This window comes from Hyla sarda, unplaced genomic scaffold, assembly GCF_029499605.1.
Source record: "Hyla sarda isolate aHylSar1 unplaced genomic scaffold, aHylSar1.hap1 scaffold_3191, whole genome shotgun sequence".
Taxonomy (NCBI): Eukaryota; Metazoa; Chordata; class Amphibia; order Anura; family Hylidae; genus Hyla; species Hyla sarda.
This window is the reverse complement of record NW_026609925.1, coordinates 6,393-16,800: the sequence shown is the minus strand read 5'-3', so window position 1 is coordinate 16,800 and position 10,408 is coordinate 6,393. Positions and strand designations below refer to the sequence as shown.

The 10,408-nt window shown below is 46.3% G+C and overlaps 1 protein-coding gene across 2 annotated transcripts; it reads right to left on the bottom strand.

The window, feature by feature from the left end:
• Positions 1-413: 413 nt before the first annotated feature.
• On the bottom strand, positions 414-8,874 carry LOC130329601 (gastrula zinc finger protein XlCGF26.1-like; the record flags this gene model as incomplete). Of its 2 annotated transcripts, XM_056553508.1 has the most annotated exon segments (5): positions 414-1,959; positions 2,722-2,848; positions 3,685-3,783; positions 6,981-7,172; positions 8,281-8,874. In XM_056553508.1, coding segments are annotated over 4 exon segments (1,776 nt in total). In that variant the 5' UTR covers positions 7,134-7,172; positions 8,281-8,874.
• Between the last annotated feature and the right edge of the window lie 1,534 nt (positions 8,875-10,408).

The following is a 10,408-nucleotide window of genomic DNA, read 5'->3' as shown; positions in this document are numbered from 1 at the left end:
CCTCCTAGTATAAATACTATATATCCTGACCCTATATAGATAGCTTCAGCAGTATACAGATAAATCTGAGAGGGGAGGTATATAACTACTATATATCCTGATCCCATAGAGATAGCAGCAGTATACAGATAGAGCTGGGAAAGGAGGAGTATAACTACTATATAATCTGATCCCATAGAGATAACAGAAGTATACAGATAGAGCTGGGAGGGGAGGTGAATAAAAACTGTATATCCTTATCCCATTGAGATAGCAGAGCTGGGAGGGGATGGATCTGATAGGTAATGCTATTCTGTAGATCATAGGAAGTCAGCTGACCCAGTACAGATCACTTCCAGATATACACAAAACTATGTAATTTCAGTGGTCACATAACCCAGGTACAGTAATAAAACATATGGAGGCAGCAGTGCTGAAATAACGGAGTGCTTCTTTAATAATTGAAAAGCAGACATCTCAAACATTTTTTTCTTCTTCTGGCATTTCTCACATTCCCATCAACAATATGAAATTGTCTCTACATGAATTCTCTGATGAGATTCTAAATTTGTTTTCCTATACATCACACTGGAGTTTTTTCTTTGTGAATTTTCGCATGTGTAAGAAGATATGACTTTCTTGTAAAACATTTCCCACATTCTGAGCATGCATACGGTTTTTCTCCTGTGTGACTTCTCTCATGTTTAACAAGATAAGATTTACTTATAAAACATCTCCCACAAGCTGTACATGGATATGGCTTTTCTCCTGTGTGAATTCTCTCATGTATAACAAGACTTGGTTTACTTGAAAAGCATTTCCCACATTGTGAACATGAAAATGGCTTCTCTCCTGTGTGACTTCTCTCATGTACAATAAGACTTGGCTTTTCTGCATAACATTTTGCACATTGTGAACACGAATAAGGCTTTTCTCCTGTGTGACTTCTCTCATGGGTAAGAAGATGAGATTTCATTGTAAAACATTTCCCACATTGTGAACATGAATATGGCTTCTCTCCTGTGTGACTTCTCTCATGTTTAATAAGCTGTGATTTATTTGTATAACATTTTCCACATTCTGCACAGGGATACGGCTTTTCTCCTGTGTGAATTCTCTCATGTATAAGAAGATGTGAGTTCTTTGTAAAACATTTTCCACACACTGTACATGGATATGGCTTTTCTCCTGTGTGAATTTTCTCATGTGTAACAAGACTTGACTTGTATGTAAAGCATTTCCCACAATGTGAACAAGCATACGGCTTCTGTCCTGTGTGAACTCTTGCATGTGAAACAAGACTTTGTTTATCTATAAAACATTTTCCACATTCTGGGCATACATATGGCTTCTCTCCTGTGTGAATTCTCTCATGTGTGACAAGACTTTGTTTACTTGTAAAACATTTCCCACACTCCAAACATGAATACGGCTTCTCTCCTGTGTGACTTCTCTCATGTATAAGAAGATCGGATCTACTCATAAAACGTTTTCCACATTCTGCACAAGAATACGGCTTCACTCCTGTGTGACTCCTCTGATGTGAAGCAAGATGTGATTTACTTATAAAACATTTCCCACATTCTGAACATAAAAACGGCTTCTCTCCTGTGTGAATTCTCATATGTATAACAAAATTTGATTTATCTGTAAAGTATTTCCCACATTCTGAACATGAATACGGTTTCTCCCCTGCATGAATTCTTTTGTGTGCAAGAAGATCTGATCTGTCTGTAAACTCTTTTCCACATTCATCACATTTAAGAGTTTCTTCCCTCTCCTGACCTGTCCTTGTGATAACAATGTGTGGTTGGTCAGGAGAAGGTTCCTCATGATCAGGTGGATTATTATAGGATAGATCTGGATGGACATTAGGGGTAAGGAGGTCTTCTCCTGAGGAGCGCTCCATCATATCTTCATCTTCTCCTTTATCATTCAGGGATAACATGAAGTTTCCCTCAGAATTCTTACTGGGATTTTCTGTTCAGGTAAAAAAAAAAAATAATTTAAGGCTATAAAAGGAGCAAATAGAAAGAGGTATGAATTGTTCCTGTATACCCCCCTCTGTGCAAATTCATCACCCCCTTTACCCTACCCCTGTTCCATTTCGTTCCCTCTTTAAATCTCTGTGCCACTTTATTCCCCCTTTGCCCTGTGCCAAATCATACCCCCTTACCCCTTATGCCACACCATTTATCACTTCCCTTCTAACCTTGTTGTTCTTATCTGGCCAGCAGGCTCAGGTGCAGGGCCTTTCAGCGGGTTTGACGTTCTCCTGACATCCTATGCTCTGTATTTACTGAGAGCAGCAGCAACGGCTGAAGGCACTGACTAGTGACGTCACGAGCATCACTTGTCAGTGCCCGCAGCCGCCACTGCTCTCAGCCTCTCAGTAAATGCAGCACAGAAGACGTCAGGAGAGCGTCAAACCTGCTGAGAGGCCCTGCACCTGAGCCGGCCAGATAAGAACAACAAGGGAAGGAAAAAATGATGTGGCACAGGGGGGGATGATTTTGAACAGGGCAAAGGGGGAATAAAGTGGCACAGAGGGATAAAAGGGGGGAAAATGGCACAGGGGTTGGTAAAGAGGGGGTGATGAATTTGTACAGAGGGTAATAAAGGGGGAATGATGTGGCACACGGGGTTATGGGGGGGGATGATTTGGCACAGCTGGATTGGGGGGGGGAATGACGTGGTACAGGGGGCTATAAGGGGGGGGGGGGGTGATTTGTCTCTTCTTACCTTGTGATGTGAGGGGCCGGTGATCCTCCATCATGACTATGTCCTGGTTCAGATACTTGTGTCCTTCTACATACTCCCACTCCTCCATGGAGAAATAGACCGCTACATCCTGACACCTTATAGGAACCTGACACACAATGATACCGTCATCACCAGACCCCTCCATTACTGTATAATGTCCCAGCAGTGTCACCTCTCTAATCATCACCAGACCCCTCCATTACTGTATAATGTCCCAGCAGTGTCACCTCTCTAATCATCACCAGACCCCTCCATTACTGTATAATGTCCCAGCAGTGTCACCTCTCCAGTCATCACCAGACCCCTCCATTACTATATAATGTCCCAGCAGTGTCACCTCTCCAGTCATCACCAGACCCCTCCATTACTGTATAATGTCCCAGCAGTGTCACCTCTCCAGTCATCACCAGACCCCTCCATTACTGTATAATTTCCCATCAGGGTCACCTCTCTAATCATCACCAGATCCCTCCATTACTGTATAATGTCCCAGCAGTGTCACCTCTCTAATCATCACCAGACCCCTCCATTACTGTATAATGTCCCAGCAGTGTCACCTCTCCAGTCATCAGCAGACCCCTCCATTACTGTATAATGTCCCAGCAGGGTCACCTCTCCAGTCATCAGCAGACCCCTCCATTAGTGTATAATGTCCCATCAGGGTCACCTCTCCAGTCATCAGCAGACCCCTCCATTAGTGTATAATGTCCCAGCAGTATCACCTCTCCAGTCATCACCAGACCCCTCCATTACTGTATAATGTACCAGCAGGGTCACTTCTCCAGTCATCACCAGACCCCTCAATTACTGTATAATGTCCCAGCAGTGTCACCTCTCCAGTCATCACCAGACCCCTCCATTACTGTATAATGTCCCAGCAGTGTCACCTCTCTAATCATCACCAGACCCCTCCATTACTGTATAATGTCCCAGCAGGGTCACCTCTCCAGTCAGCAGCTCAGTGATCCTGTGGGTGAGTTGTAGGATCTTCTTCTCATGTATTGGTGAGTGAGGTGGAAGCTCCTTCATTATTTTGTAATCCTGTATATGGAGAGAGACACAGATCACTACATGCATTAAGAACAACTTCAGACCCTTTCACTTTCCCCCTCTGCTCCTTTTGTGCTAAAATTAAATTAAATAAAAAATCATGTTTATCTAATTTTGATGAATTTAGTAAAAATGAAAATCTATAATCTTACAGTGACAAAAGTATTCAGACCCCTTACTCAGGACTAAGTTGAAGCCCCTTTGGCAGTGCTCACAGCCTCCAGTCTTCTTGGGGATGAGGCCACAAGGTTTACTCCTGAATTTGGGGATTTTCGGCCATTCTCTGCAGAACCTCTGAGCTCTGTCAGGTTGGATGGGACCGTCGGTGAAGCCATTTTCAGGTCTCTCTAGAGATGTTCCATTGGGTTCGGGCTCAGGCTGGGCCACTCAAGGACATTCACTTGGTTGTCCCTAAGTGCTTAGGGGCAGTGTCTTGTTAGAAGGTGAATCTTGTTTGCATCAGGTGTTTATGAAGATTATCTCTGTACTTTGCTCTAATCAGCATTCCCATATCCCTGACCAGTCTCCCTGTATAACCATCCAGACATGATGCTGCCCCCACTATGATCACTGTAGGGATGGTATTGGGCAGGTGATGGGCAGTGCCTGGTTTCCTCCACACATGATGCTGCCCCCACCATGATCACTGTAGGGATGGTATTGGGCAGTGCCTGGTTTCCTCCAGACATGATGCTGCCTCCACCATGATCACTGTAGGGATGGTATTGGGCAGGTGATGGGCAGTGCCTGGTTTCCCCCAGACATGATGCTGTCCCCACCATGATCACTGTAGGGATGGTATTGGGCAGGTGATGGGCAGTACCTGGTTTCCCCCAGACATGATGCTGCCTCCACCATGATCACTGTAGGGATGGTATTGGGCAGGTGATGGGCAGTGCCTGGTTTCCCCCAGACATGATGCTGCCCCCACCATGATCACTGTAGGGATGTATTGGGCAGGTGATGGGCAGTGCCTGGTTTCCCCCAGACATGATGCTGCCCTCACCATGACCACTGTAGGGATGGTATTGGGTAGGTGATGGGCAGTGCCTTGTATCTGCCCAGACATGAAGCTGCCCCCACCATGATCACTGTAGGGATGGTATTGGGCAGGTGATGGGTAGTACCTGGTTTCCCCCAGGCATGATGCTGTCCCCACCATGATCACTGTAGGGATGGTATTGGGTAGGTGATGGGCAATGACCAGTTTCCTCCAGACACGATGCTGCCCCCACCATGATCACTGTAGGGATGGTATTGGGCAGGTGATGGGCAGTGCCTGGTTTCCCCCAGACATGATGCTGTCCCCACCATGATCACTGTAGGGATGGTATTGGGCAGGTGATGGGCAGTACCTGGTTTCCCCCAGACATGATGCTGCCTCCACCATGATCACTGTAGGGATGGTATTGGGCAGGTGATGGGCAGTGCCTGGTTTCCCCCAGACATGATGCTGCCCCCACCATGATCACTGCTGGGATAGTATTGGGCAGGTGATGGGCAGTACCTGGTTTCCCCCAGACATGATGCTGCCCTCACCATGACCACTGTAGGGATGGTATTGGGTAGGTGATGGGCAGTGCCTGGTTTCCGCCCAGACATGAAGCTGCCCCCACCATGATCACGGTAGGGAAGGTATTGGGTAGGTGATGGGCAATGACCAGTTTCCTCCAGACATGATGCTGCCCCCACCATGATCACTGTAGGGATGGTATTGGGTAGGTGATGGGCAATGACCAGTTTCCTCCAGACATGATGCTGCCCCCACCATAATCACTGTAGGGATGGTATTGGGCAGGCGATGGGCAGTGCCTGGTTTCCCCCAGACATGATGCTGCCCCCACCATGATCACTGTAGGGATGGTATTGGGCAGGTGATGGGTAGTACCTGGTTTCCCCCAGGCATGATGCTGTCCCCACCATAATCACTGTAGGGATGGTATTGGGCAGGTGATGGGCAATGACCAGTTTCCTCCAGACATGATGCTGCCCCCACCATGATCACTGTAGGGATGGTATTGGGTAGGTGATGGGCAATGACCAGTTTCCTCCAGACATGATGCTGCCCCCACCATAATCACTGTAGGGATGGTATTGGGCAGGTGATGGGCAGTGCCTGGTTTCCTCCAGACAAGATGCTGCCTCCACCATGATCACTGTAAGGATGGTATTGGGCAGGTGATGGGCAGTACCTGGTTTCCCCCAGACATGATGCTGCCTCCACCATGATCACTGTAGGGATGGTATTGGGCAGGTGATGGGCAGAGCCTGGTTTCCTCCAGACATGATGCTGCCCCCACCATGATCACTGTAGGGATGGTATTGGGCAGGTAATGGGCAGAGCCTGGTTTCCTCCAGACATGGTGTTTTGATTTCATACCAGAAAGTTTTGTCCTTGTTTCATCAGTCCAGAGAATCTTGTTCCTCACAGTCTTATCCTGTTTGATGTCTCTTCTCTAACCTTCCATGTGTTATTACTGAGGAGGCTTCTTTCTAGCCATGCTGCCATGAAGCCCAGATTGTGGAGGCTGTAGTGATTATTGATCTGGAAGTAGCTCCCATCTGCACACATAATCTTTGGAGCTCGGCCAGAGTGACCATTGGTTTCTCGGTCTCCTCTCTTACTAAAGTCCTTCTCCGATTACTTAGTTTGGTGGGGTGGCAGCTCTAAGAAGAGTCCTGCTTGTTCTCCCATACAGGAATTATGGAGGCCACTGAGCCCCTGGGGACATTTTAGTGGAGCTGATTTTTTTTTGTCCCCTTCTCCAAGTCTGTACCTCCACATGGGCCTGTCTCTGAGCTCTATAGGCAGTTCTTTCTCCTCATGGCTTGGTGTTTGCTCTGATATGCATTGTCAGCTGTGAGTCGTTATATGGACAGGGCTGTGTCTGAGCTCTACAGGCAGTTCTTTTCCACTAATGGCTTGGTTATTGCTCTGATATACATTGTCACTTATAAGACATTATATAGACAGGACTGAGTCTTGTCCAATCATCTGAATTTCTCACAGGCGACACCAACCAAGGTGGAGAAACATCTTAGAAATGATTAAGACACAAAAATTTTTTAAAAAAAAGTAAAAGGGTCTGAAAACTTTCATGCTTTGTATGTTCTAAGGATTCTTTATCTTTCCAATCATTTTCTGTATTATTAATAGACATGAGAATGTTGCAATGTGTAACTCTTACCTCTCCAGTTACCAAGTAGATCATCACTAAGGCGAGGTCTAATATTTTAGCCATGTAGTTCCTGTCCTCATCCATCTCTGGTGGGTAATTATACATCATGATTATGTCCTGGTACAGATCCTTGTGTCCTTCTACATACTCCCACTCCTCCATGGAGAAATAGACCGCCACATCCTGACACCTTATAGGAACCTGACACACAATGATACCGTCATCACCAGACCCCTCCATTACTGTATAATGTCCCAGCAGTGTCACCTCTCTAATCATCACCAGACCCCTCCATTACTGTATAATGTCCCAGCAGTGTCACCTCTCTAATCATCACCAGACCCCTCCATTACTATATAATGTCCCAGCAGTGTCACCTCTCTAATCATCACCAGACCCCTCCATTACTATATAATGTCCCAGCAGTGTCACCTCTCTAATCATCACCAGACCCCTCCATTACTATATAATGTCCCAGCAGTGTCACCTCTCTAATCATCACCAGACCCCCTCCATTACTGTATAATGTCCCAGCAGTGTCACCTCTCATCACCAGACCCCTCCATTACTGTATAATGTCCCAGCAGTGTCACCTCTCCAGTCATCACCAGACCCCTCTATTACTGTATAATGTCCCAGCAGTGTCACCTCTCTAGTCATCACCAGACCCCTCCATTACTGTATAATGTCCCAGCAGTGTCACCTCTCCAGTCATCACCAGACCCCTCCATTACTGTATAATGTCCCAGCAGTGTCACCTCTCCAATCATCACCAGACCCCTCCATTACTGTATAATGTCCCAGCAGGGTCACCTCTCCAGTCATCACCAGACCCCTCCATTACTGTATAATGTCCCAGCAGTGTCACCTCTCCAAGTCATCACCAGACCCCTCAATTACTGTATAATTTCCCAGCAGGGTCACCCCTCCAGTCATCACCAGACCCCTCAATTACTGTATAATTTCCCTGCAGGGTCACCCCTCCAGTCATCACCAGACCCCTCCATTACTGTATAATGTTCCAGCAGTGTCACCTCTCCAGTCATCAGCAGACCCCTCCATTACTGTATAATGTCCCAGCAGTATCACCTCTCCAGTCACCACCAGACCCCTCCATTACTGTATAATGTCCCAGCAGTGTCACCTCTCCAGTCATAACCAGACCCCTCCATTACTGTATAATGTCCCAGCAGTGTCACCTCTCCAGTCATCACCAGACCCCTCCATTACTGTATAATGTCCCAGCAGTGTCACCTCTCTAATCATCACCAGACCCCTCCATTACTGTATAATGTCCCGGCAGTGTCACCTCTCCAGTCAGCAGCTCAGTGATCCTGTGGGTGAGTTCTAGGATCTTCTTCTCATGTATAAGTGAGTGAGGTGGAGGCTCCGTGATGGGGCCCCAGGCCCTGCTCCATCCTCCTGACTCATGGAGATGGCTGCTGGGGGCCACACACTCCCCCCATGTCTTCTTCACTATGGTGTAATCCTGTGTATGGAGAAAGACAATGAGGGGACTAGATCCAGTATTCCTCCCTCACTACAAAGATGAGAGGGGGACATAATGGATACTTAATAAAGGAAAGAATAAAAAGAGGACATGACCTTTATATCTGTTACAGAAGAGAAGAGAGTAAACACAAGACAATGGAGGAACAATCTTAAAATGAGTTGGGGAAAGACCAAAAGCAATAAAGAGAAATGAAGGGGAGGGCTCTAGGAATAATGGACTCCAGCTACAGTATCCTGAAAAGAACCAATCTGTGCCCACGAGACTGCTAAATAGACAGAAAGTCCAGTGTCAAATAAGCAAGTAAAAAAGTCAGAAAATATGTTACTGAAAGAGCTGAAGGAACAAACGTCTGGCAGACATGACTAGAAAATCAGTAATAACGCAGCAAACAGAGTCTAGTGCAGCAGAGCTGAGATGGTGTTCGTAGCATAGCTGAGTAGGTCAGAAGCAACCAGGTGGTGTTCAGCTAGCTCAGAATGCAGAGGCGTGGTTGATAATCACATGTTGTTTCCTCAGGACCCACAGCAAATGCACCCCCCCAACAACCAATAGTATGGGACGGGTGATCACATCTCAGCCAATCACAGGGGCTCTGATGACTCAGCACTTTTGATGAGCTGTGCAGTCATATTCGGCCGCAGGGAACCATTTTCTTCAGTACACCGGAAATTGCCAATTGGGAAGATGTTGGGAAGATGCCAATTGATAACCCTTTAGACACTGCAATTAAAGTTGATTGTGGCATGGAAAAAAAAAACATATGCCAGTAGCTCAGTGGAGCTGATGGCAGTGATATCTCGGGGTCCCGACCAGCTGAGAGGATGGCAGGAGGGTCCTTCCCTGCCTTCTCCCCATCTGATCGGCACTCCAATGCTGCAGTAAGCCATGTGAGGTTGGAGCAATGGAGCACCAATAACACTGACATATCATAGCATTGATCAGACTCCTATGGCGCAGCATTAAACAATGTATGCAAATATTACATGCAATAGTCTCCTATAGGGACTATAAAAAGTGTATAAAAAAAAAAGCGAATAAATGTAAATAAGCCCTTTCCCCAATAATAGTATACATCCCCCCCCCACATTTTTTTTTTACAGCTCATTGAAATTAATATGGTATGGTGAAGGTCCTGTGGGGACTGTTCATTCAATGTCTCTTTAGCACAGTGGTCTCCAACCTGCGGACATCCAAATGCTGCAAAACTTCAACTCCCAGCATGCCCGGACAGCCATGCTGGGAGCTGTAGTTTTGCAACATCTGGTGGTCCGCAGGTTGAAGACCACTGCTTTAGCAGAATCAATCCCTATATGAGGGACCGGTGTGCCAAGTGACATTGACACAAGACAAAAGGTCCTGGCTGGCATGAAAGGAACCAAAATACAACCATTCCCTCATAGTGATTCAAGGGAAAACAAACCTAATTTACATGCACATCTGCTACTTCAGTGATTTCAGTTGACACTACCCCCTCATGACAGCCCCCCGGATATAATAAGGGAGAAACGTGAAATTACACCTCCCCTCATTTTAGTTATGTTTTCATTATATGTATTGGTTCGGTCCAGTCTGTCCCCACCCCTCCTTTATCCTATTCTAAAGGTGGTTTCACCCCAGTTGTTGCTGGGCAGATTCTCCAGCCAGATGTTCTGTTGCTGGGCAGAAAAGATCCAGCGGTTGCAGCTGATTGGATCAGCAGTTAAGAGCGGGAAACCAGTGCTGTACATATATGGTGCCTCAGGAGAGGTTCTGCCATCAGTCTGTCAGTGGTGTGAGAAAGACCCTGCCCACCCGATAGTGAGTAAAACATCAATATATATCTATAGATTTACCTCACAGTATACATGTAGAGGGGTAGTGAGTAAAACATATATATCTATATATTTACCTCCCAGTATACATGTAGAGGGATAGTGAGTAAAAA